Source organism: Nematostella vectensis, chromosome 1 (genome assembly GCF_932526225.1).
Source record: "Nematostella vectensis chromosome 1, jaNemVect1.1, whole genome shotgun sequence".
In the NCBI taxonomy this organism is placed as follows: Eukaryota; Metazoa; Cnidaria; class Anthozoa; order Actiniaria; family Edwardsiidae; genus Nematostella; species Nematostella vectensis.
The window spans coordinates 3,538,317-3,564,793 of NC_064034.1; the positions used below are offsets into that span (position 1 = coordinate 3,538,317).

Consider the following 26,477-nt stretch of genomic DNA (forward strand, 5'->3'; position numbering starts at 1 on the left):
GTTATCGGTTTCTGCTGTTGGAAAACCTTTCCTTATTACTTGTACCTTGTTCGTGAAAAAAATTATGAATGTGTCTGCCAATACCCTTTTACAGGTATGAGATGGAAGTTTTTTGTCAGTATTGAGACTTACCAATTTTTGAATTGTTGAAAACAATGTGCGTTGGCTGGTGGAATTTTCATCAATTATGCGAGCATAAAACTGCATTCTTGAGTCATATAACAATTTGTTTACATGTACACATTGTTCTGTATACATTTGCCTATGCACCTCCAGTCTAGTTTTCCGCCACAGAGCTTTCAGTTTCCTGCGCTTAGCTTTTTCTTTACGAATATTATCACAGTACCACGGAGCCGCTGGCCTGATAGTGATTGTGCATGTTTTGATTGGAACGTGCTTATGCAACAATTTTGTTAAGACGTTATTATAACAATTTGAAAGTTCTTCTGTATTAGTGTAATCCTTGCAAAACAAAGGAGAAACCATTATATCTTCCGTAAAAGCTTCCCTGTCAAGGGATTTTAATTTCCGGTATGATATTTCCTTTCTCTCAGTGGAAGGCTTCACCTGACATGGTGACGTCCAATGCACTGCACAGTTATCGGATTTTGAAGGGTCAGTCACCATTACGTTTCTGACAGATGTCTCAGCCGGTCTAGTTATTACTAGATCTAGGGTATATCCATTTTTGTGTGTTGGTTGTTGGACATGTTGGGATAGATTAAAGGTGTCCGTAAGCTCTTGAAAACGAGCAGCTGAGCGGTCATTGCTGTTATCTAGATGGAAATTAAAGTCACCAGCAATGATCAGGGGATAAATGGTAGTCTCTACGTTTTCAAGAAAAGAGCTAAACTCATCCAAAAACTTAGAAACAGTGAATCTGTTCTTCTTGGAAGGTGGGGGTCTGTACACAACAATCATCCTTAGCCTAGTTGATGAGTGAGTTATCATACAGTCAGTGAACTCAAAGGAAGTGTAGTTCACATCTACTGACAATCTTTTTAATTTAAATTGACTTTTGTGTAGTAGCGCAACCCCACCTCCACGTGCACCTGCACGCGGAACATGGTGAATAAGAAACCCAGTTGGACAAATATTATTCACAGTTATTTGGTTCGAAATATCTTATGGAACCAAGCCTAGGATTCTATCTCACCGTTTTGAAGAGAAAAAAAACTTTTTAGGAGTCAGCCCGATGCATCTTGAATAAACTCCAAATTTGCCGTCTACCCAACGTCTTCTCGTTCAATTATTTATATAACACTTAGATAACTTAACAGATACCAGGACACCATCCTACGAGTAGAGCATTGTGATCATGGGGCTACGAGGAGCAGCTAAAAAAATAAATAAATAAAAAAAACAGATAGCGAACGAAGTAGAGAAGTGCAGAGGGAAAAAAGTTTGTTCTGAAAATGAACTAGCTCGCGAGGTGCCCATAACCAAATATGGCGCGACGAACCATATATGGATGCTATGATTGACAAGCTCGTGCAATCTAAAAATAGCTTTCACGGCCACGGGGAATCGTTCTCTTACATCATGGTCTCTTGGTGAAATCTAAGGCACTGTAGGTTTTTATAAAAAGAGAGTGTTATGTTATTTCCTCGATATATGAGACAAACGACAATCCACGCATTTGATATAAGAATATACAAAGTTGTTTTGTCTTGTGGACAGCAATTCTGTTGTTGTTGTTGTTTTGTCTTGTGGACAGCAATTCTGTTGTTGGCTCTTGTTTGTAGGCTATTGGCCGCTACATGGAATAAAATGTAATAAAATATTTATTGCTTGCTCCCTGACTTTCAATTTCAGCATTTGGTAAGAAGGTCAATAATCACACTTTGTCACTGCAACACACACCCGGATAGTCTAGTCTATTAGAAACGGACAATTAGAAATTTGATGGGGGAGTGCAGGGTTCTAGCGGTGACGGAAATGTTAAATCGTTGTTGTAGGATTTTTTTTCGTGAGTATGCGTGTTTTATCATATGCTGCCAGGAATAGGGACGGGGTTCCTTTTTTTTTAGTCTTGCTCCCAGGAGCAAGGATGAGCAAACGTTTTTTTGGTGCACCAGGTTTGAAACAGTGGGTCAGAGCTCAGTACTTTATTCCTTTAAAATTCTTCATTCCTCTATGGACTTGACCGAAAAACTGAAAGCGTTGTGTAATAAAAATCTGATACATTTCCCTTTTATGAAAGCTTGAGCGTGAAAGGTCTTCCCTAGGTGTATTCTATTTCTAAAGGGGCAATATTCTGTTAGGAAATCAGAATTGAATTTCAGATCTGGCAACATTTAATTAACGTGATCTCCATTGTAAACAATAATAGCAACTGAGGGTGACGAAGATGTCTGTAAAACTATTTATTTACAAATACTACGCTGAAAATCCTTGGGTGCGTCAGATTTTTTATTACTAAGTGCGTCGTTAAAGCGTGTGAGACAAATCGCATGATTTATGATTTTTGGACGCTATATTTAGGTTTGAGACCCCAACACCCGATGCCTGTGCCAAGGAAAATATGAACTCTAGAATCTGAAATGCTCCTAAGAAAATTCGAGGAGAGTAGCTTACGGGAGGTTTAATCATAGTATTTTCTAAAACCTTAGAGCACAAACATCTTAGATTGCGCGCATTTCAATGTAGCTTGCTTTTGTTGTTCTGGGCACAAAAAATGTCATATGCACGTGCGCGACTGAACAAAGAAGTACAAAGGCTAAAGGCAGCAACATAGACCTAAGTCGTAGTGTGCTACATATGATGACGACATCACTACATTACTATAGCAACAAACCTACTCCCCAGAGACGCAAGCGTGAAAAAGACCCCGATATTTTTCATTGTACATCCCAGCGAGCTGTGCGTGGCGTAACCGACTAAGACAGGCCTGGGATCCTGGTTATTGCCTCCCCATTAATGCGCGGGTGCCTCAGGTTCCTTTGTGTTGTACAGTTCGCTAGACAGCGGTGCTGGGGCCGAAATCTCCAGCTTAGCCGTAAAGCTTTATGCTACCATACGGTGTTTCAGCGCATGTCTGGAAGTATGGTCTATTTTTTTCATCAATTTACCGCATCTGAACGAAGTTCGATTCTCGGCCATGTCCTCGAATTGTTTTTTTTTTCATTGTTCACATTTACTATCAGTGCTTTTATGGCGTTATTATTTTTTATGTCGTCTTTACGCAGCAGTAATGATATTTCAGCGCATAGCCAGGATTGTCCACGGGGCTGTGCCATGCATGTAGTCTCGACGTTTACATGGTAACAAATGCCACAGGGTAACCAAAAGAAAAATGTCGTAACTTACGATCTATAGCACATGATACCCAGGTGTCAAGGTCCTAGTTAGGGCTAGCAGGCCCATTGTCAGGATTTTTGAAGAATTTAGCTTTAGGTTTAATTATTATTTATATTTTTTCAAGTAAAGTTTATTTGGGGAATGTACCAACGCACTTTGCTATACCTGGCACACTTTGTAATAAACAAACATCTGGTGCACTTTGTAATAAACTTGAATTTCCGTCTGATCAAAGATTGACTATAAAAGCTTTTACCTATGATTTTGTGTGTATTTTATTTTTAAAGCGCCATATTTCGCGATTCTGAAAAGAACTCATTATTAAATTAGATTAGTTTTTCGGTCAAGGCTATATTCCTTGCTCAACTTTGCTCACCCTCGTTCTAGATTTACGGTCAAGTCCGTATTCCTTGCTTCTTTTTGCTCTCGCCTGTTCTCCGTTTTTCTTGCTTCTGGGAGCAAGATTTAAAAAAAACGCAACCCCGTGCCTATTCTTAGCATGGTATATGTTTTATTTTCTTTGCCTTCCCCATGCATAACCTTTTCCCCTTACAGTTTGGTTGTATTCTTCATTTGTTTTTTCGGTAATTCTGCACCCCTCCCCTCTATTTCTAATGGTCCGTTTCTTAGGTAACAGCCATTGCTTCAGTCTGCCCCTTAGTCCCCAAGTAAAACAACGTTATTGTTTTGACATTTACACCGACCAATGACATGACGCATTGAACAATACAGGATCGTCAACAAGGCTAACAAAAACCAGCATAATTTGCATAATCCAGGTAAGCTTATTTACTTATAAAAAGCCAACAATTCGGCCATACTTAAGGCTTCTAATTTCACCATTGTCGCATGTGAGCGCAGAAGAGCAGGATAATGCAAGGATTTCCAATTTTGAAAGCACTCGTTTGTGTTTTCGCGGGACATCTGTTATCTGGTAGGTTATAGAGCACGGCTAACATAGCGCTTCAAGATATTGTTTTTAAACTACCAAGAAAAACAAAAAGCCCAAATAATCGTGTTCGTGGGCCAGAATATTAAATACAATACACCAAAAACTGGTATTTTTCGACTCTGAATAAGTCTTATTATTACAGACGAAAATTCGGCAGAGCCTAATACCAGGTTTTGGTGTATTGTTATAAAACTACCATACACCAAAAATTGGAAATCGACTCTGCCAAATTTTCATCTTTAATAAGACTTCTTCAGGGCAGACTGGAGAAGGTGAATCGTTACAAGCTTATTTACATCAGAATAGTGGCGCGAGACGCAAAAACATTACAACTGTCAGTTTCCTGTTTTTGGTGTATTGTTATAAAACTATCATACACCAAAAACTGGAAATCAACTCTGCCAAATTTTCGTCTTTAATAAGACTTCTTCAGGTCTGCCCTGAAGAAGTCTTATTAAAGACGAAAATTTGGCAGAGTCGATTTCCAGTTTTTGGTGTATTGTATTCTTTGTTCTGGTACGAGATCGCGACAGTTTGGGCTTTTTGATTCTATTCGTTATAAAACTACCAATATAGTCATCAACACGTATTGCCAAAAATACTGATAATCATAATGTTGTTTCAAGGTTGAAATATTATTTTGCCAAGGTCCGATTACTTTGGTGAAGTTTTAAACAAACACGATCGCCTAAATGACTAAAACAAAACTGTACGATAGACTTGTAATATCGTATATCACCAATTTTGATGTCAGCCCTCTGCAGTCTTATCGCCAGAATGAGGGGAAAGTCGCAAGGAATGCTTTATGGTGGCAGCACTTCCAAATGTTTATATTTTCAGTTTATGAATTGTCACTCTGTTCACACAAAAAAGATATCACTTTTAACTATCAAAATGTCTTGTGCTATCCAGGGGAGGCTTTACCTTGTTTTAACAAGTAAATACATATATATTAACAAACTTGTTATTGATATATTTCCTTTCTTGACAAGTATATTAGCTTTCGTTATCTATTTCAATGACTTTATGCCCCGTAAACCGCTTTTCCTGACGTAAAGCGGACCCGAGGGTGGATGTATGTTATGGTTATGTTTATAACTTTTACAATTCGTGCATATTACTTTCAGTGGCGTATTCCAAGCCTCATTACAAACTTGGCCTCTTAACGCAGCTCAACACAACAGATGGAAGTAGATATGTGAGTACCAACGCTTACCCATCCCACCTTGTGAGTACCCGAACGCTTACCCATTCTACCTCGTGAGTACCAACGCTTACCCATCCCACCTTGTGAGTACCCGAACGCTTACCCATTCTACCTCGTGAGTACCAACAATTACCCATTCTACCTCGTGAGTAACTGAACACTTATCCATCCTGTTGTGACCTTATCGTGGTTCTACTATCAGAAAGCCATGAGTGAAGACGGTACGTGTTTATTGTAGATCTGTGTGATTCAACTCTTTCCTAATCATACATGTGCTATATGCTAATTACAGTATTTGTGATCATGTGATTAATATGACGTAATCATTAAGATATTAGATTACTACACATCCTACCTCGTGAGTACCCGAACGCTTACCCATCCTACCTCGTGAGTACCCGAACGCTTACCCATTCTACCTTGTGAGTACCCGAACGCTTACCCATTCTACCTTGTGAGTACCCGAACGCTTACCCATCTACCTCGTGAGTACCCGAACGCTTACCCATCCTACCTTGTGAGTACCCGAACGCTTACCCATCTACCTCGTGAGTACCCGAACGCTTACCCATCCTACCTCGTGAGTACTCGGATATTTATCCATCCCTCGTGAGTACCCGAACGCTTACCCATCCTACCTCGTGAGTACCTGAACGCTTACCCATCCTACCTCGTGAGTACCCGAACGCTTACCCATTCTACGTCGTGAGTACCCGAACGCTTACCCATCCTACCTCGTGAGTACCCGAACGCTTTCCCATCCTACCTCGTGAGTACCCGAACGCTTACCCATCCTACCTCGTTGGTACCCGAACGCTTACCCATCCTACCTCGTGAGTACCCGAACGCTCACCCATCCTTCGTGAGTACCCGAACGCTTACCCATCCCACCTCGTGATTACCCGCTCACCCACCGTGTTCAACGTTTAGCATATCATATAACAAAAACAAAGATAACTGACTTAACTTTTGCTTTCAGAAATCAATTTTGGAAGCGGCTGTTCATAGAGTGAATAAACTGTGCAATGCTGAGATTCAACTTGAGTATGAAGGTATGTCTGTCGGAGATGAAGCATCTATTACAAGAGTGGCTGAAGGGGATAAGTACTAAACTTTTAACTAAACCAGCTTGACACCCATTGATCACTTTTGTAATATCTGATGCACTTTATTATAAACCTGTCATATGTGACAAACCTGTGGTACTTTGTAATAACTTTGACGCAATAAGATCTTTAAAATGTTCACGAGAACCAGGCTTGACCGAGCTTGGGTCAGGATTTTATCTGGTGTACAAACCAGGCTCACTATACTGGGGACTGTGAATACCTCGTCTTCTCGGGTAAGGACGTTAAATTAAGCCAGTGTTCCCGCCTCTTACCAAACATCACTAAACTGTATTTATGGACGTATAAATGTAACCGAATGGAACGCTGGCCCGTGGCACAATCTTCAGAGACTGTGCCAACACACTAACTCGCGCCTCATGATTGTGAACTGCATGTAGCATTCCATTTCTACATACTGATTATCTCTAAACTTTACGAATCTTGGATGCTTTATGTAATTCTTTGGGTACTTCGGAATAAACATGCTTGACGCACTATATGATAACTGGACCTTGACAATAAAATTGTTTTTTAATCCGGTATTATCACTTGTTTGATGGTTTAGTTCTGGACGATGAGGGTAATTGCACTACGGCTGCTGAAACATTAAGGAATAATGACGTCATTGCCATCATCGGACCTACCACCCACGCATGCGCAATGATAGCGTGTAATCTCCTAGGTAACAATTCATTTTCTAGGTCTTTCAGGTGACTAGACAAAGATCCTGCTTCTGATTAACAATGAGTAAGTTTGGTTCATTAGGTTCCAGGCTACCTCTGATATCTCCAAGTGTCACATGGCCTGAGTTATCCAATAAAACGTTGTACCCTGGATTCTTCCGTACGTCGCCTTCAGATGTACAACAGTCACCAGCTCTTGTAGGATTTATACGCCAATACTCCATAGATCAGGTGAATAACAGCACTGTTATACCAACAGTCACCAGCTCTTGTAGGATTTATACGCCGACACTCCATAGATCAGGTGAATAACAGTACTGCTATACCAACAGTCACCAGCTCTTGTAGGATTTATACGCCAATACTCCATAGATCAGGTGAATAACAGTACTGTTATACCAACAGTCACCAGCTCTTGTAGGATTTATACGCCAATACTCCATAGATCAGGTGAATAACAGCACTGTTATACCAACAGTCACCAGCTCTTGTAGGATTTATACGCCAATACTCCATAGATCGGTGAATAACAGCACTGTTATACCACACCAGTTACCAGCTCTTGTAGGATTTATACGCCGATACTCCATAGATCAGGTGAATAACAGCACTGTTATACCACACCAGTTACCAGCTCTTGTAGGATTTATACGCCAATACTCCATAGATCAGGTGAATAACAGCACTGTTATACCACAACAATCACCAGCTCTTGTAGGATTTATACGCCAATACTCCATAGATCAGGTGAATAACAGCACTGTTATACCACAACAATCACCAGCTCTTGTAGGATTTATACGCCAATACTCCAAAGATCAGGTGAATAACAGCACTGTTATACCACAACAATCACGAGCTCTTGTAGGATTTATACGCCAATACTCCATAGATCAGGTGAATAACAGCACTGTTATACCACAACAATCACCAGCTCTTGTAGAATTTTTTACGCCGATACTCCATAGATCAGGTAAATAACAGCACTGTTATACCACAACAATCACCAGCTCTTGTAGGATTTATACGCCAATACTCCATAGATCAGGTAAATAACAGCACTGTTATACCACACCAGTTACCAGCTCTTGTAGGATTTATACGCCGATACTCCATAGATCAGGTAAATAACAGCACTGTTATACCAACAGTCACCAGCTCTTGTAAAATTGTTTACGCCAATACTCCATAGATCAGGAAAATAACAGCACTGTTATACCACAACAATCACCAGCTCTTGTAGGATTTATACGCCAATACTCCATAGATCAGGTGAATAACAGTACTGCTATACCAACAGTCACCAGCTCTTGTATTTTAGGATTTCCACGCCAATACTACATGCACACATTGAGCGGTCAAAACCATGACATTGGCATATAAGGTGCTCTTATTCTCCGTCCTTTCCAAAATCACATCGGTTCCATAACCAAGATTGCTGTTTAACCTCATCAGATTGGCGTTGTTGTTATGGACGATTCAGTTTCCTTGGAGATCAACGCAGGCTTACAACGGATGATCCAAAGTTTTTCTCGCCCCCATATCAGCATCATAAGGAACGTGACATGTGCAAATACGAGCCATGCGATTCGCCAGTGTTTATATGAGGTAATATAACACACCATATCATTCGCCAGTGTTTATCTGAGGTAATGTAACCACACCATGCCATTTGCAAGTATCTATATGACGGAATATGACCCTGCCATGTTTATGTCTATACAGCCGTCTGGACTTGCCCGGTTGCCTTTTTGTCTTTCTGTTATCACTTCGTCTTTCATTCTTTCTGTTGGACCGGAAGGTCGGTCTGTTGCACTTGCATACAATAGGTGGGATTTGAAAATGTAAAAATATTGATGGGAGTTGTTTTATGCCTTCCAGCTCAACAAAGCTGGCATCAGAGCTGTTGTCCTAATAGCCCAACACACACACGCAGCCCCACTACTTGATGAAATCTTTGAAATGGTGAGTCTAAAGAGAAGGTCAATATATTAGATGTGACTCGACTTGAGGCAAAATAACCAAATGTGACTACTTGACTAATGACTTGAGTACCAACTAATCTGTACTTGTAGCTCGGCCCCTAATAGGGACCGTGGCCAAAAGACATTAATAACCTTCAGGCCCGTACCAAGAACTCTTTTGTTAGGGGGGGGGAGTGCGAAATCCGAAAAAGTGATTTTACTATTTGTTTTTGACAGGGAATGTATGGTAAAGGCTGGACATGGATCACATCTACGGGGATCATTACAGATCCACTTACAAATAATCTACGATCACGTCAAGCGGTACTTGAAGGATTTATTGGTCTGGCGTCCAAAGGTATATCCCATTACAGATGATGGATACCAACAAATGGTTCCCTAAGTTATTGGGTCAGTACTGCAGCGTTTAAATAAAATGAAAATATTGGGGGGGGGGGGGGCACAGCCCTTACTGGTCATTTCCTTATAATCTTCCAAAATAATGGAGGGGGGGGGCGCACGTGCCCCAGTATCCCAACCCCTGCTATGGCATCTCTATGACTCAAAGGGAGTCTTGGGTTTAGGTTCTTTTATGGCGCTCATAAAAACCAAGGGGGAAGCTTAGAGCGAATGAAAACATCTGTTTTTGGTGTTTTATTTGTTTGAAGGTGCTGAGGGCCCAGTTTATTTTGAATTGCTCGGTCAACTTCTGAAGAACAAGACTGGGCTCCAAGGTGTGGATACTTTAAGCATGGTAGGATGTTCCCTTTTCATCACTTGCCTTATCACATTATTAGGTACTTGGTACCTTTAAGATAGACGATGGTGGAAAGACGACGACGACGCACACGCTTAGAACTATACGCGCGCTGGATTATGGCTGCTAGAGTTGAAGTGTCGCACCCCCACCCCCTCCCCCCTCTGTCAAAAGACAGAGGGGGGAGTTATAGTTATAGTTCCGCTAATCATCTTTTTATCTGACTTATTCTCAGGACCCTTCTCATCATCACGACGGGCAGATTATCGATGCTGTTAATGTCGTCACAAACGTCCTTATTACCACCGCGTTAAAGGTATTTTTAAAATACTGTGGCCAGTTGGAGGGGGCGGGGGAGGGCCCTGTACTCCTCTCAAGCATGCAAATACCACGAGAAGGCAATTCTTTATTCGGTCTTTGATGTTTTTAATGCCCCTGTATCAATTCATGTTAACGGACGTATAAATCGATTGTTATTGTTAATCGAATGGTCACATGACCTGTATTGTGATGATTATGATGTTGATTATTGCGTCCTCAGAACTTATCCAGAAACGCAACCCGCGAGGAACTGATGCAGGGGCTAAAAGAGATTACACAAGCTACAAGCACCGTCCCAAGCGCGACAGGTACAGAAATAAACCCAAGCGATCCTCACACTTCCCACTTAGGCCCACCATTCCCCCTCACCCTACCGAACACTTCCTTCTCAACCCTTCCTCCCCTCGAACACATGTAGACATAGACTTGCAGCATTGAAACAACATTGAACACGCAGAACAAAAATCGCAGGGTAGACACCCCCTTCTCCAGAACTTCAAAGCCAAACTCAAGGTGTTTCCCAAATAAGCAAGACTTTCCAATAATTCAAGAATTATTAAAAATAAATTTTAAGCTTGTTGCGGCCCAATTCAGATGATGTGATAGGACTATAGGCTATTCTTTTTTTACCTTAGGTCTCGACTCCAACATTTACTTTGACAACAGACAGGATGGGCCAACGGCGTATGACGTCATCAATGTCGTGGTAAGGTGTGCGCCTCATGCAACAAGAAATCCCATGATGCTCATAACTTATGTTAACTCTTTCAAGGATGGTAAAGTTGAATGGGTGGGTTCCTACGCATCCGAGAAATATGTGCCTAAAAGGTTAGTAAGCCTTTTGTGGACTGAAAAAGGACGAAGGATTTTATATCATTCTAAAAAGAATTTAAAGGATTCAAGAAACCCATGGTGCATTTGGGACTGTTTTCTTACAGACATCTCACAGACCACTCAAAGCGGCCTGTTATTCTAGGACTGTACAAATCCATCTTCAGTGCCTGTGTTTGGCCATTTGCATTTAAGCAGCAGGTAGTCATTTGTGACTCACATATATCACTAATCTAGACAATAGTTAAATTAATAGCATGACTCACTGATCCTACTTAATGGCAAAGTTTAAATGGAAAGCTTGCTTTGTTCCTTGCCTTTATGGTCGCTTCATTTCTCCTTCACAGGTCACCTGTGTTCCCAGGCGGCCTTTCAAAGCCGATCATAAAGGCTCTGCACTACAAGCTGGCAGCATTTCCCCCTCTCACCACGATGCCGAATCTAGCACAAGAATGGGTACATTCAAGTGATATAATATTTACTCGAATTTAAAGTTAATTCAATTTTGAAATGATTTTAAATCACATTTTTAATAACCTAAGCTCTCGTGCTATTGTCGGAAACTTTTTCTATCCAAATGCACACATAAAAGTCACCTTTCTAGACAACCAGCAAAGATATCAACCGGAGTCGAACCGATATCGTCACATGGGCAAGCTGGGTTTAGACCCCCTCTGGACACGCGCCTGGTATCTACGTCAGATTCGGGATTTGAACAAACAGACAAGAAACCAGCAAAACAAAGCCAGTATATAGAAACAAACGATTTGGTATCGGGATTTTGAAGTGGAAAGATCTACAATGTGGTGATATACAACACAGGATCCCTGACGCCCTTTCCATTGCCAGGCATATGAATTAGACCTGTTTTCAATAAGAACCATTCAGAGCAAATCTTGTTCTTTATATCCAGGTTTCTGCATTCAAAATCGCAGTAGAAAAGGTGAACAGAGACCCAACACTACAAGTAACATTCGCTTATAGTGTCTTTGACGAGGGAACGAGTGCCGGGTCATGCAGGGCCCAGACAAAGGTGAGTAATGGACACCATGCTACTTGTTTCTATATCCATCTATTACAGACAACTCTCAGCGAGCCTTTAACCAGAGTTTTAAACTCTGATATATACAGTTATTATGTAGTTATTTTTTTCCTTTCCGAAATAAAGCTGTTAATTTTGGTTATTGAGCTACTAAAAGCTATGCTTTTTGGAACCTATGGCATGCCTTTCTAGGTAGTGTGCGTATTTTGCGCTTCTCTTTTTTCACCTCCATCATCTTCTGTTGGTTATCTCATCCTCTATGAGTATTTTTCTTTTTGAATTCATGCCCGCCCCCTTCTCCTTGGTCAGCGGCGTAGTCAGGATTTTTAACAAGGGGGGGGGGGCAAAAGGCTGTGTGTGTGTGTGTGTGTGTGGGGGGGGGGGGTGCTGAGCCACCACCCCTGGCTACGCCCCTGTTGTTCCATTATAACACTCTTGCTATTTTTTTTCTTTTATAGACAAATTTGACGTCATTTGACGTCATACTTAGCTCTTCAGTCATGTGCTCTGCCACCATACTGAATACCACAGGTAACCCATATGTGCAAAATGCGCGCAAGGCGCTACCGATCTAAAAGCGGTTTGCGTGACAGGAAACATTCAGCAAGCAGCTCTTCCACTCTGTGCGACTGTTTTAATCATTGTAGCGCGCAATAAATATTGCCACAAATAGTTGTTCGAACTGTTTTAATCATTGTAGCGCGCAATAAATCTTGCCACAAATAGTTGTGCGAACTGTTTTAATCACTGTAACGCGCAATAAATCTTGCCACAAATAGTTGTGCGAACTGTTTTAATCATTGTAGCGCGCAATAAATCTTGCCACAGATAGTTGTGCGAACTGTTTTAATCATTGTAGCGCGCAATAAATCTTGCCACAGATAGTTGAGAAACATTCATTAGCTCAGTAAGAAGGATATTTCTATTCAGGAAGCATGCACCCAGCATAATTCACAGCCTTTGGTTTCGATAGCTATGAATAAGTCCTTATCTTTAAAGCCATTGTGTTTTTCTAACATCCCAGTATGATTTGACTACAGCTGGGTGTGGTATCCCCGTGGTATCTTTTACCTCCGCACCTGATCAACTGTTAAACAAAACTCAGTACCCTCTCTTCGTCCAAGCGGCGCCAACATACACTGCTCAGGGAAGAGCTTTGGCTGAAATTGTTTTAAAGTACAAATGGACTCAGGTTGGTAAAAACGCTGTTTAAAACATTCTAGAACGCCAGGAGATGCAGCCTAACTTAAACGTAAACGCCAATGAAAATTCAAGAAAGAATCCCTTGTCCATTTTTTATGACGTCTCTTGCTAGCGCTACTAAAAGCTTTGGGCTGCCTTTGTTGTCTGTAAATGATTATCTTTAAGCACTCGATAAACAACTTGTAGTTGAGTCACGTCACAAGTCATCATGTCACATGTTTTTGTCCACTAATAGGTCGGCATCGTTTCTAGTGAGACCTCTTTCGCTTCCGGCCTGACAGGGGCCGTACAGGCGCACATGAAATCACGTGGTATAGCGTTAAGTGGCTCCTGGCTAATTCGCGAAAAAGCAAGCACCAGTGACATGCGCAGTGAGTTCACAAAGGTCAGAAAATATGCATGAACAGAATTCTTATCAAATCAGCATTTTTTAAATGAATTTTTATTATCAGCATTTTACATTATATTCATTATTGTATAATCAACTAATACTGCCATATTCTACAATTCTTTATTTTCTCGCCACAGATGAAATATGCCAACAACATCACAGCTGTGAACATCCTTCTCAGTGATCCAATCATCACGCCTTTTCTTCTAAAAGCTGCCAAAGACGAGGTAAGTTCCAAAAGCTGCCAAAGACGAGGTAAGCACCCTCTTGTTGAATGAATAGATAGCTTAAGCAAACACGTTTCTGGACAACAGACGGCAACCGGAAGTAGATAATCTTTATGTTTAACGCTATCGCAAAGCTAGAAGGTTTCACATTTTAGACTACGTGCTAGAATAGAACCGTCTTCTTTCATTGGAATTCAGCAAAAACATTACAAAGACGGAAAACGTTAAACTTCCGGTTGCCGTCTGTCGTTCAGAAACGTGTTTGCTTAAGTTCCCCATTATCGTCATGACGGTTACAGGGGCGTTGCCAGGGGGGTGGCCAATGCCTTCCCCCCTTCTAGCAGCCAAAAATACAGTGGACTTTAAAAGCACACTAGCATACACACATTGGCACCAGTCGGGCCAAGACGGGACGCTAGCACAGTCTATTACCCGTGCAGTTCGGCAACCATGGACAGCTGTTTCGTCCTTATTAGGACTCGTCAGCATGGCATAGCCGGTTTGCCTCAGTTAAACTTCATCGGCAAAAAAAACTGCAGGGCGACTTCGACTCGAACGAAGTGCTTTAAACCACAGCTTAGATCCATGTGGGATCTAGAGCTGCGACCGGGCTAGCGTGATGCCAATTGTGCGGATCACGCATGCGACCTTTGCTAGTCTAAAACTCCGTCGGATAGCCAAAACTATCCTTGCGAGTATGTATACATAAATGTGGACTTTAAAAGCACACTAGCATACACACATTGGCACCAGTCGGGCCAAGACGGGACGTAGCACAGTCTATTACCCGTGCAGTTCGGCAACCATGGACAGCTGTTTCGTCCTTATTAGGACTCGTCAGAATGGCATAGCCGGTTTGCCTCAGTTAAACTTCATCGGCAAAAAAAACTGCAGGGCGACTTCGACTCGAACGAAGTGCTTTAAACCACAGCTTAGATCCATGTGGGATCTAGAGCTGCGACCGGGCTAGCGTGATGCCAATTGTGCGGATCACGCATGCGACCTTTGCTAGTCTAAAACTCCGTCGGGTAGCCAAAACTATCCTTGCGAGTATGTATACATAAATGTGGACTTTAAAAGCACACGGCTATGCCATGCTGACGAGTCCTAATAACGACGAAACAGCTGTCCATGGTTGCCGAACTGCACGGGTAATAGACTGTGCTAGCGTCCCGTCTTGGCCCGACTGGTGCCAATGTGTGTATGCTAGTGTGCTTTTAAAGTCCAAAAATACAGTAAATGTATGGGCCCCCTCCTGTTAAAAATCCTGTCTACGCCGATGAGTTAGCTATGTTATCCAAGCTCTTTGTTGTGTTATTAGGGTCTTACCGGAAGTGGCTGGACGTGGCTGGTGTCTGACGGCGTGATAACGTCATTTGATGAAGGAAATACGTCACGTGATGTCAAAGAGGCCTCGCAGGGTATTGTGGGAGTTGGACCTAAAGGTATCTACTTATTTGTTCTACCGTATGACCAGGTATAACTCAACTTAGTTCTCTTAGTAGATTTTCTATTGTTTGATGTGCGGGTAATTCTGATGGTTGTTGCTGCTGTAATTATCGCGGTGTCATGCACTCGCCATCTTTCTGTCTGGTTTGTGTTTTTCTTCTGCTGTGATCGTTTATAGTGATTACTTCCGTTATTTTTAAGGAGGATCCGGTGTTGACTATGATGATTTTGGGACTTCATGGAAAGCGTATTCAAAGGTATTATTCGACGGTACAATGAAACATTCGTGTTTATTCCTCAGTTTTGACGAGGAAACAACATTAAAACATTAAATTACAACACAATAGCAAAATGAAAATCAAATTTGATGACGATGGTTATAATTATGCTGGTTACGAGGTTTTAGATTATATTATAATAATAAGTGATTGCTTGTCATTACCTTGCTATTTTTGACTAACACTAGGCTTCGCTTTATACTGCACAAGTCTACGATGCCGTATATGCTGTCGCACATGCGACCAGCGGTCTCTATCGCAATGGACACGTGACCAGGGTAAGGCTCTAGTGCCTCGTGGATTAGCCAATCACAGGGCTCGCTCACCCTTCCTCTGATGTAATGATTCTTGTATTAAACTGTTATTCCTAGAAAAGAAACAAAATTGGTAGAATTGTTGATGCCAAGAGATATAACTGAGATGGACTAGGAAAAAAGATACGTGATATAAACTGACATCATCACTGAATATTTTACAGCGCGAAAACCATTACAAAGCCCAGGAAATGAAATGCTATAGCTGGTATTACGAATTATGTTCGCAGAATCGTGATACAGGGGTACTGATGTATTTTTTGCAGACTACAGCGCCTGGTACATTCGGGGAACTTTTCATGGCAGGTCTGAAAAACGTTTCGTTTCTTGGCGTTACAGGTACGATATGTAATGCTGTTTCATGAAATATTATTTAAATTGTGTGATTTCGGGAAAAAAACTATAACATCCCCCATACCTCCTGGAATTCCCACCACCTGGAATCGGCCGATGCTTCCCTACTTCAATTTTGGGTAATATTGATATTTTTTAGGGGTGAATGTGTCATTCGATAGCAGTGGTGACGTCAGTGGACTGGTGGAGGTGCGGAACTATGTGGTATGTCTTTTCTATCTGCAGCTTTGCTTGACTTATCCCCCATTCTAACACAAAGGCGGCATACAGGAGAGGGTTGGGTGGGTGAGGGAGATTTTCAGCTCCGCATGAAAACAGATATAAATATGATAGGATTTGGGATAAAACCTGTCGACGCTGTTTTAAGTCTCATAAGATTTTAATGCCGTGTTTATCTTCTGGGGGAGCATGTTTATGGGGTCTGCTTTGGTCACACCAAATTCCTCGGTTGGAAAAAAACCGTCCAGTCCTTTTCCTACATATATGTCTTTGTAAGCGAGCAGGCGAGCTTCGCCTACTTTTTCATGAAGACCTGTTACAAATTACCGATGAACAGGGCTGCCCTCTCCACCAAAAAAATGCATAGGAACTATAAATATTCACTGCATTTTCTAAAGTTTTCAATACAGGTGTTTTCAACGAGCTAAGGGGTATCATAACAAATACTTCTCTTCCAGGGCAACGATTGGTCAGTCGTGGGTGAATACAGTAGCCAATCAGATACGCTTACACTACAAGCAGGGTAAGGGGCTGGTGTTTGAGATGTTACTCAACTACGACTTAATAATGATTAATTATTGATCTAAATGTGAAGCATGTTTAAGGTTACGGATCATAATGTTATTTTTCAACTTTGAGGAAGGTTTTGTGCGAATTCTAACAATATCGCTTTAAATTACAGGCGGGATATAGTCTGGCCAGGTGGATCTTTCACTGCTTATTCTCAAGATGTAAAAAGGTATTCTAGCAATAGTCCTGTGGCCTCTGTATGATGTCGACTCTCATTACTATCGATCTAGAGATACCGAATGCAAGGAAAGCGGGATGATTTCTCATTTTTATATTTGTCTTTACTACTTTTACTAAGAAATTTTCAGCTTTTTTTTACTAATAACAAATAGCAATATCAACATTAGTCATCAACTTCACTTCCCCTCCTTGTATCACGCCGCCTCATCTTTGCTTCTTATCTCCATTATCCCTATTCAAACCCTGGGCGTACGCCTCACCTTACCTTATGTCACATTTACCCCACATCCTACCTTACGTCACGTCACCTAGCCTGTCATCTGCATTATCCCTTTTCAGACCCGATAACTACCTCCAGCTGGTTATTGTACTGGGCGTGGTGTTGTCGTGTTTTGTCGTCGCTGCCATAGGATTGTCGCTGTACTTTTCTCGGATCCAAGATGTGTACGATCTGAGAACTGGTAACCTCGACACCCTGAACCTCGTCACTATCATCGAGAATAAGGTAGGTGCATTCAAAGTTACTTGGATTTGGACGACAATTAAGGATTTGAGATATGGAGCGAGGTAAATTTGTGTTTATTGGAAGGATCCCATGCCTATCGTATTAAACTTCAAGTTCAAGGTGTTGGGGAGGCACCAGGCCCAAGAACATCTGGATCCGTTACGAAAAATTCCAAGAGCTCTTGTCAGGCACACCTTTGTTATAACTTTTACTCAATATTGGAAGTTATGCAAAGAAGTCTCGAAATAACCATCTAAACACAAAGTTTTATATTTAATTTACGTAACTCGATCAAAATACTGTAATAGTTTACCAAATCAGCCGACTATGTATGACAAAATGGTGGATATCAAAATATCTTTAAAAACAAGTACCTGTCAAAACACTACGATTACTGATGTTTGAGGATGGTGGGATGTGGGCGAGGTAGAATTTAAAATAATCATATCTTCAATATTTTTTTTTTGTATTTTTGCCTTTTTCAAAAGTTTCACTACAAAGACAAATTCAGGGCGAAGAAGCCGGAGAACATAAGGCCGATTACACCGCGAACACCTGCAACACCTACCATCCCAACACCACCGGACTTGGATGAGCCCTTTACAGCTCGTGCACCAACAACGCGAACGATGCGACTGAACGCGTCATTCAACGACCCCAACACAAGTTACTTGTAAGCCAACAACGCCAATGATGCGACTGAACGCGTCATTTAACGACCCCAACACAAGTTACTTGTAAGCCAACAACGCCAACGATGCGACTGAACGCGTCATTTAACGACCCAAACACAAGTTACATGTAAGCCAACAACGCGAACGATGCGACTGAACGCGTCATTCAACGACCTCAACACAAGTTACATGTAAGCCAACAACGCCAACGATACATTTTAATACGTCATACAACGGCCTAAACTCAAGTTACATGTAGGGCAACAAAGCCAACTGTGAAATTGAACGAGTCATTCAACGACCTCAACACAGGTTACATGAATGATGTAGGCCAACAAAAACAACGGCGTAACTGAACGCACCATTTTAACGACCTCAACAAAAAATTTTATTTGTAAAAATGTAAAGAATGCAAATAAATGGCGTTAAAAATGAAAAAATCTGATTTATTGATTGTAAAGGGTAACTTTTAAAAAAAGTGGTATGTTTACCAAGCCCGTAGGCAGGAGTTTGAACGAGGTGGTTCGTACCCATTTAGAGGACCATTTTTCTCTAAAGTAGCTCGTCCTACCTCGAAGTGGTACTTAATTTCCCGAACCCCCTCCCTGGCTACCGGCATGTTTAAGTTGGTCAAGTTTTCGCGGGTTTTTTGGTTACTTTTGTTGTGAAAGCATGGTAACGGCGGGTATTGAGAATTGAAATAAAAGAAACCACAATAGATAATGGAGCAAATAGGGTATTTACTGTTGGTAACCATTCCCTTAAATTGACTCTAAAAACACATCCTCACTTTTCATAACATGGCTAAGTGAGACATCTGTCGGTAGCTCGAACATGAGCAGTGTGCATCTTGATCAAGTGTCACCATCACTACTATAAGTCAATAAGACCTCGAACGTGACTTTTGTCCTAAGCGCACTTCAGATATGTTATACTGTTATGAATTACTTTTTATACAACACTTACGCGTAGTCTCACTCTCTGAATGGTTGTTAGCTATTATCAGAGGACAACACTACGGGATTTGTCATTCACACAATACTTGCAGGTTTACGAGAAAAACCTTGATCCAAGCTCTCGTAATTGGTTCTCAACCTTTTCTATTAAATGCATTTTCCATCCTTACTAAAGGATACTGTAGGGTTTTAGCCTACGTAGCAAGCGCAAAGGGCTTGGGGAGATGAAGCTTAGACCACGCGCGCCAGGGGCTCGTTTCTCGAACACCCGAGAATTATCGGGCCGAAAACGTTTTATTTCTTAAATTTGAAAAGCTGGCTATTTCCTATAAAATTTATGGTATCTAAATGTGTTGAAATATCGTCAAACATCGTATTTTACCACAAAGATTTATGTGAAGGATAATCCTCTTTTTGGTTTTATAGATTTTGATCTTTCCCGAACTTCTTGGGCCCAAAATTCACATGGCTTAAATATTAAGAAAGTTTTCGGGACCTCGCAGTCACCCGAGACTTTTCGGGTAACTTTTTTACTTCAACAAAACTTCAAAAATAGCCCTATTGAGCGTAATTATTTGAGATAAGAACCAAGAGAAAGTTCAAACTTTTCTAAAACATTAAAGCGGTTCTCGAAAAGGAAAACATGCGAAATTTGGGGCAAAAATGCAAAATAAAGTTTTCGGGCCCGAGAATTCTCAGATGTTTCGAGAAACGGGCGCCAGGAGAGAAGGATGGAGCGAATGTAAGGAAAAGGAGTGCTTGCAGTCGACCCCGTGATTCTTGTTCGTGGTTGGTCTAAGTCGCTACGAAGTCACGTGAGATAAGCGCGCGGGACTCGACCAGGCACTTTTTCGGATTTCGAAGGTCGGTCGATTGTCGATGAAATAATGGGCGAGCAAGAAAGTATTTACGAGGAGCGACTCCCCCAACCAAAAAATCCACAAGAAATACCAGAAAACATTATCTGCCAAATGTTGATGCAGATCAATGATAATATGGCGCTCATAAGCAAATCATGGCACTGATGATGAAAGAGAAAATGAAACGGCGCGAAAAGTCTCCGCCACCATCCAGGAGCTCCGGGACTCCGCAAATTGCGAAGACACAGGAGAATTAACCGAAGAGAAAAAAAAAAAACTTGGCCAAAGCGCTCGACACAAACGAGCGCACCACCGAAGCGGTGAACAAAAAATTCGCTGCCGTGGCGAATAAGTGCTGGCTTAAAAAGCTTGGTGATGAGCAGATTTCCGCCTAGAAAACTGCTGTAGTTGATAACTTTCCCCGTCTTCAGTCCAATGATTGTCCCAATTCCAGATGACGAGTCGTAACATTTTGCACGCTTCCGCCATCCCATATCCCATATCGTAGAAAACGCCTACTGTCACAGGTCTATCGATATCGTCCCCATTTTTTTGTTCCTTTTCTTCTACAGTATAACTAACGCAGGATCACTTTGCGACTCTCTCAAGTGTAGTTCCTGCTTCTCTCTCTCGTTTTTAAAAATTTCTTGAGTAAGTGAAGGAGACCTAGAGTTGAATGTATGCCAGAATAATGAGTGTGTCCAGTTCCAGAATGAAGGGCTCCGAGGCCTACTCTCGAGTTGATATCTAGTGCAGGGGGTTTACGTTTGCCGTTTCGATGTTTTTCCGCAGGGCATATGGTGTTTATAGAATAACAATAACTGAATTGGATCTTCAGGATTGGTACAGCCCCGTGGGAGCGAACGTCTTGGCAGATATTAGTCAATTCCATGGAACCCCTGGCCACTGAATTCGCATTTTTTAGTGCTTTCCGTTAAAATATTTATATTTACTACATAAGGGACATCAATGTTTTCAACTTTTTTGTATGGCATATCCGAGCGAAGGCAGGGTCTTTTGGGGATTGAAGTAGGGGATTTGGTCGGGTCTTCTTCCTCAAGATTTCTCTCGTCATTGAGCGAACGTTTTTTTGCCCTCGTTTTAGCACACTTTATGGCGAGCAACTCTCGCTTTTTGGGTTTCCTTTCACCTTTCCCGTCAGTGTCATCAAGAGCTTCAGCTGCTGGTTCGTCGTGAACGAAATTATTTCATACTAAAATTATGCAAGTAAATAAATACTAATAGTATACATCGAGGAAACTTACTTAGTTTGCCTTCGGTTCTCCATCTTCTTGCTTCTTTTAAGAATAGAAACGATTTTCGCAAAAACTGTTCTTAAATCAGTATTAGTAAACAAATCCAATTGCTACCACTATACCTTTACGCACTTTTTATTCTAAATCGCGAGCACCCTAACATCTGAATAGCTTCTTAGATAAAAACCAAGATATAGTAGCAGAGGTAAGGACACAACATGAAATTATGTTTCAAATTGAGCCGTAAGTAGTCATTGCAACTTTGTTGTTAAATTTTCGCATAAATTTGCCCTATTTCGAAGCTCGCGACTCTGGCTTTTAATCGCTCTTACAGATCTCTCTTAAAATTCACACAAGACTAGACAGCCATGTGTTACAGAATATCTGGAGAGGACTAGACAGCCATGTGTTACACAAGGCTAGACAACCATGTGTTACATAATTTCTGGAGAGGACTTGGGAAAAAATTTGATATGGGCAAGAATTTTTCCCTAGAATACAAGGAGGCGGGACGTCTTACTCACGTGACATTTATTTCGATCAACAAAATTTATACGTCATATTATATTTTCATCCTTAGTAGTAGGGTTTTGGCGCAGCTGGCGCAACTTTTTGATCTCCCCAAATTTCATTCCAAAATGGCGCGAAAGTCTCCGCGCACCTCCGCCAAGCCTCGCGACCTGCGCATGCGCGAGTTTGCCAGAGATCTCTGGCACGACCACGCCCACCTGTCAATCACTTTGTCACGTGATAGCCAAGCCCACCTGTCAATCACTTTGTCACGTGATGACCACGCCCACCTGTCAATCACTTTGTAAAAAACCTGTCAATCACTTTGTAAAAACCTGTCAATCACTTTGTCAAGAACCTGTCAATCACTTTGTCACGTGATAGCCACGCCCACCTATCAATCACTTTGTCACGTGTCGCACCTAGGGGGAGCTCGAGAGGCTATTCTGGTCTAAAGACGAATGGGGTCATAGATAAAATGACATTAAAGACGGAGGTGAAGATTAAAAACGATGCGGCTACAGCCGGCGGTTGTCCGGTGCTGGAGGTGAATGTGAGTGACACTGCGGATGCGGGGCCTGAACACTGCTGTTGTGACGCTGATTACTATGAAGACTCAGAATACGGAAGCTTCGACCCCGTTGGGTTTGTGGCCGGAGCGGCGACAATTGTCCTCGGTGTTTTAGCAATGTTAGTCTCCATGCCACGGTATGGCGAAAAAAGATGGGTGAGATACTAGTCCACAGATGTGGTGTGGAGACTTTAGACCCCACCTAGGGGGAGCTCGAGGGGATAGCCTCTCAGCTTCACATCTGAAAAGTCTTTGAAAAGTGGTTTAAAGACGTGAACAGTTTAATAAAATGGAGGAACGAACAGTTGAACGCACGGTTGAAGATCGGTCACCACCACCATATAATATCCCCAGCGGACCGGTGCCTGAGATTGACGTCCCCACCCTCATGCCGGAATTTGCACTGTTTGACCGAGCCCTCACCGAATACGAGACTAGTAGAGCCTCCTTGGGAGACGAGGATAGTAGTAACACCCTTTGCAATCATGACGACCTAGTCACAGAAGACGGGGTCACTAGTTGCTTAGAGTGCGGGGAACAGATGCAGCGTGTGATCGCGCACGAAAGGGAATGGGGTTTTTACGGACATTCTGACGGCGAACGGTCTTCAGATCCAAGTCGGGTCCAGGTACGTAGGTCTGAGGATAGAAATATTGACAAGGATGTGGAGAACATGGGTTTTAGTGGGGTAATTGTAGCCAAAGCTAACGAGATATACACTCAGGTGACGAAAGGCCAGATTTTTCGCGGCGACCCACGGAAGGCGATCGTCTTTGCGTGTATCTACTACGCCTACAAGATGTCTGGTAAGTGTCAGACACCGAAAACCTTGATGGAAACTTTTGGATTGAGCAGGAAGAGTTGCCTTAAGGGTCTAAAAATCTTCAGTATTAACATGCCTAAAGATTACTTACTACACGGAACGTCTCCCACCGTCGTGGACCACATTCGCGATGTGATGGATAGATTCTCGGCGTCCCCCGCACAGAAGGGAGAGGTGGTCCAGCTCTACTACAGATCTAAGAACCGCTCGTCTGAGTTGAATCGCGCTCGCCCACAATCCTTTGCGGTCGCTTTAACCTATTACTGGGTACGGCTAAAGGGGGTCGATATTACACTTAAAAAATTCTCCGAAAGGACGGGCGTCTCCGAGTTAACCATCAGTAGGAAAGCGAGAGAAGTGGCCACAGTCCTGGGTACGCCTGGTGTGGTATGATGTTTCCTGATTTCCAGGGAAATCAGGATTTCCAGAAAACTGTCAGTTCGGAGTAGATGTGAATTGACACGTCTAAAAAATTCGAAAAAAGTGGTTTAAAGATTTGCGGCTGTAGTATAAATGGTTGGAAAGAGATTGTTGGTGATTGGTGAGAACGTTGGTGAAGACCGCCGGGAGGACGATAACATGTCTGACATATACTCTTGGGGTGACCCATGGGAAGGCTACGATGGGAAGCGCTGGAACCTACTCCCAGAATTCTTAGACCTGACGATCGCTGAGTGTGGGGGCTATGACAATATGGTCTTTGAGTCGGTAGTCGACGCCGTAGGACGTGGCGGCGTCGCGGAGGTTGATGAGTACTTTAGTAGCCCAGCTGAGGCGACAGGTGACCGCCTCTCTGACGAGTTGGAGAAGGTCATGCTGGCCGCAGCGAGCTGTGACAATCTTGGTGCCATGGAGGCGTGCCGCCGCCACGGGGCGGTCGGCCTCGGCGGGGCTTTGGCGCGCGCTTCCTCTCGTGGTCATGTCGGCGCGGTGGGGAGGTGTCTAGAGTGGGGCGCCGGTGGGTTGGGGCAGGCGCTTCGGTGCGCGGTCTCTAACGGTCACCTGGAGACTGTGAGGATGCTTCGTGACGCAGGTGCAAAGATATCTGATGTGGAGTATGACGTCGAAGATCCCGATGGCGACCACTGGGAGTGGCTGGGACACCTAGACTCAAAGATGGAGAGGGCTGGCAGGGACGGCAACGTCAGGGTCGTTAGGATGTGTTGTGAGCTGGGGGCCTGTTCGTTCTTTGAGCCGGCCACCGGGGCGGCCAGGTACGGCCACATAGGGGTTTTAGAGGTGATGAATGACTACTGTGATGATGTATATGTCTGGGAGGAGGCCATGATTGAGGCCGCGGGGTGGGATCAGGTGGGGGTGGCCAGGTGGTTAATAGAGAGGGGTGTTGGTGATTATGTTGGTGCTTACACCATTGAGGCGGTGTCCAATGGTTGCTATAGGTTTCTAAGACTGTTGAGGGAGAGCTTTGAGAATTTCAACCCAGACTACGCCCTGTTAGAAGCTACTAAATGTAATAATATTGGTATTATGAGGCTGTGCCTCGAGTTGGGTGCGGCAGATCTATTTAGACCTATGGTCTATGCATGTTTTTGGGGTATGCGTGAGACTCTCGCGGTGTTACGCGAGGCGCAGGGTTGGGGTCTCGTGCATGAGGAGCTCCCAGAGAAGCTACACAAGGTGAGATTCCGTAGAAAGCTGGAGGACGAACTAATGCCAGTAGCTTGGCATCCTGACAGGTTTTGGGATTGGTGCATGGATGAGCAAGAGAAGGGAATGTTGGAAGAGTGTTTCGCCAGGTAGACGTCGGCCGGCTAGGAGGGTGAGTATCGAGGCGTAAAAAAATGAAAAGTGATTTAAGGACATGACCGGTTTGATAGAAATGGAGAACCAAACGGTGAAAGACTCGAAAGTATCCCCCGTAAAGCGAACAACGGATTATAAGTGTCTTCATGGCAGAGTGAAATATTATTGCAAAGATTGTCACGGATCGCAAATCTGCCCTCACAACCGGAGAAAAACGCGATGCAGAGAATGTAACGGCGGTAGCATTTGTGAGCACAGACGAGCAAGATATGTCTGTAAAGACTGCAAGGGGAAAGGGATGTGTGAACACGGCAAACAGAGACCCTTTTGTAAGTTATGCGGAGGGTCTCAAATATGCGAACACGATAGACAAAAGCATCATTGCAGAACGTGTAACGGAAATTAACATTGACCCACTCAGTTTTGTAACGCGTCTCACGTTACAAAACACATACATTCCTAATCACCCTAACAACTAGCGATTCTGAAAATAGGTTTTGTATTTACATTGAGAGTTCGCGGTCGCCAGGGTGGTCTGGTATGCACACGTGAACAGGTATTGTCTTCTTGCGGTGCGTCACATCCGCCCACATGCACCCCGCATGTTACCGGAATAGATACCAAGCTAAACCAGCCGTAAAGGCTGTGATCGTGGCAAGGTTAGTTTCGTGCTGTGTGTTCGTGGGTTTAACCACGTCCGGCTTTGGGTTAGTTTTCGCCTCCGGTTCCGGTTTGTGAGCCGTGACTGACTCGGTATGAGGTAACACAATCTTTGAATGACCCATATTATGTTTTGGGATCGTTTTTATCTCGTTATTTATCGGATTCAGCCCCAGTTTCATATCAGTGGTGGCTTTTTGTAACTTGTTATTATAGCCAGCGATCGAAGTGTTGTTATTTATCACAAGATACGATGGACTTAACCAACAGCCGAGGGCGAAAGCCAGGTCTAGTTTTTGTCTCGCCTGTTGTAAAGCAAACTGATACCGTTGTATACTTTTCGATATACTGTTTTCCACCACCGCGCTTTCAAAGAGTTTCGTGAAGACCTGTTTCGTTTCCTGAGCTGAACCGCTATCACCGACGATTGACGACCGGGTCTGAACTTGCGCGCCTAGAATACAGTAAACAAAGGCTTCGATGCTCTGGTTTATCCTAGACAACCCAGCTTTGGTTAACCCCAGTGATTTTTCCGGAAAGAACCACT

At 42.8% G+C, this 26,477-nt stretch overlaps 2 protein-coding genes across 4 annotated transcripts; both read left to right on the forward strand.

The window, feature by feature from the left end:
* The first annotated feature begins 4,075 nt into the window (after window positions 1-4,075).
* On the forward strand, window positions 4,076-18,970 carry LOC5504864. Of its 3 annotated transcripts, XM_048730930.1 has the most exons (28): window positions 4,076-4,234; window positions 5,380-5,450; window positions 6,439-6,511; window positions 7,134-7,250; window positions 7,334-7,482; window positions 8,707-8,859; window positions 9,133-9,216; window positions 9,453-9,573; window positions 9,884-9,969; window positions 10,208-10,288; window positions 10,514-10,601; window positions 10,929-10,999; window positions 11,066-11,121; window positions 11,472-11,580; window positions 12,038-12,157; window positions 12,625-12,697; window positions 13,207-13,358; window positions 13,605-13,754; window positions 13,898-13,987; window positions 15,309-15,432; window positions 15,638-15,693; window positions 15,903-15,992; window positions 16,295-16,367; window positions 16,522-16,586; window positions 17,060-17,124; window positions 17,284-17,340; window positions 17,691-17,856; window positions 18,345-18,970. In XM_048730930.1, the coding sequence occupies exons 1-28, from the start codon at window positions 4,174-4,176 to the stop codon at window positions 18,531-18,533; spliced, it is 2,790 nt and encodes a 929-aa protein (XP_048586887.1). In that variant the 5' UTR covers window positions 4,076-4,173; the 3' UTR covers window positions 18,534-18,970. The 3 variants fall into 3 exon arrangements, 2 of the variants coding, with proteins under 2 accessions (XP_048586887.1, XP_048586893.1); XR_007312425.1 differs by lacking the exons at window positions 16,295-16,367; window positions 17,284-17,340; window positions 17,691-17,856; window positions 18,345-18,970 and having other exon boundaries at window positions 17,060-17,130; XM_048730936.1 differs by lacking the exons at window positions 4,076-4,234; window positions 5,380-5,450; window positions 6,439-6,511; window positions 7,134-7,250; window positions 7,334-7,482 and adding an exon at window positions 7,693-7,769 and having other exon boundaries at window positions 8,702-8,859.
* A 4,002-nt stretch (window positions 18,971-22,972) lies between these two features.
* Window positions 22,973-23,899, forward strand: LOC125566655 (transcription initiation factor IIB-like). Its single transcript, XM_048728424.1, has one exon. The coding sequence runs from the start codon at window positions 22,973-22,975 to the stop codon at window positions 23,897-23,899; it is 927 nt and encodes a 308-aa protein (XP_048584381.1).
* The last annotated feature ends 2,578 nt before the right edge of the window (window positions 23,900-26,477 follow it).

What these genes read in the sequence shown, in the direction of transcription:
- LOC5504864 (XM_048730930.1), top strand. Translation starts at nt 4,174, where the DNA reads ATGCAAGGATTTCCAATTTTGAAAGCACTCGTTTGTGTTTTCGCGGGA. An exon ending in TTCGCCAGTGTTTATATGAG is followed by an intron (nt 8,860 to 9,132) that starts GTAATATAACAC and finishes TATGCCTTCCAG; the next exon opens with CTCAACAAAGCTGGCATCAG. An exon ending in CATGCAGGGCCCAGACAAAG is followed by an intron (nt 12,158 to 12,624) that starts GTGAGTAATGGA and finishes TTTCTTTTATAG; the next exon opens with ACAAATTTGACGTCATTTGA.
- LOC125566655 (XM_048728424.1), top strand. Translation starts at nt 22,973, where the DNA reads ATGGAGGAACGAACAGTTGAACGCACGGTTGAAGATCGGTCACCACCA.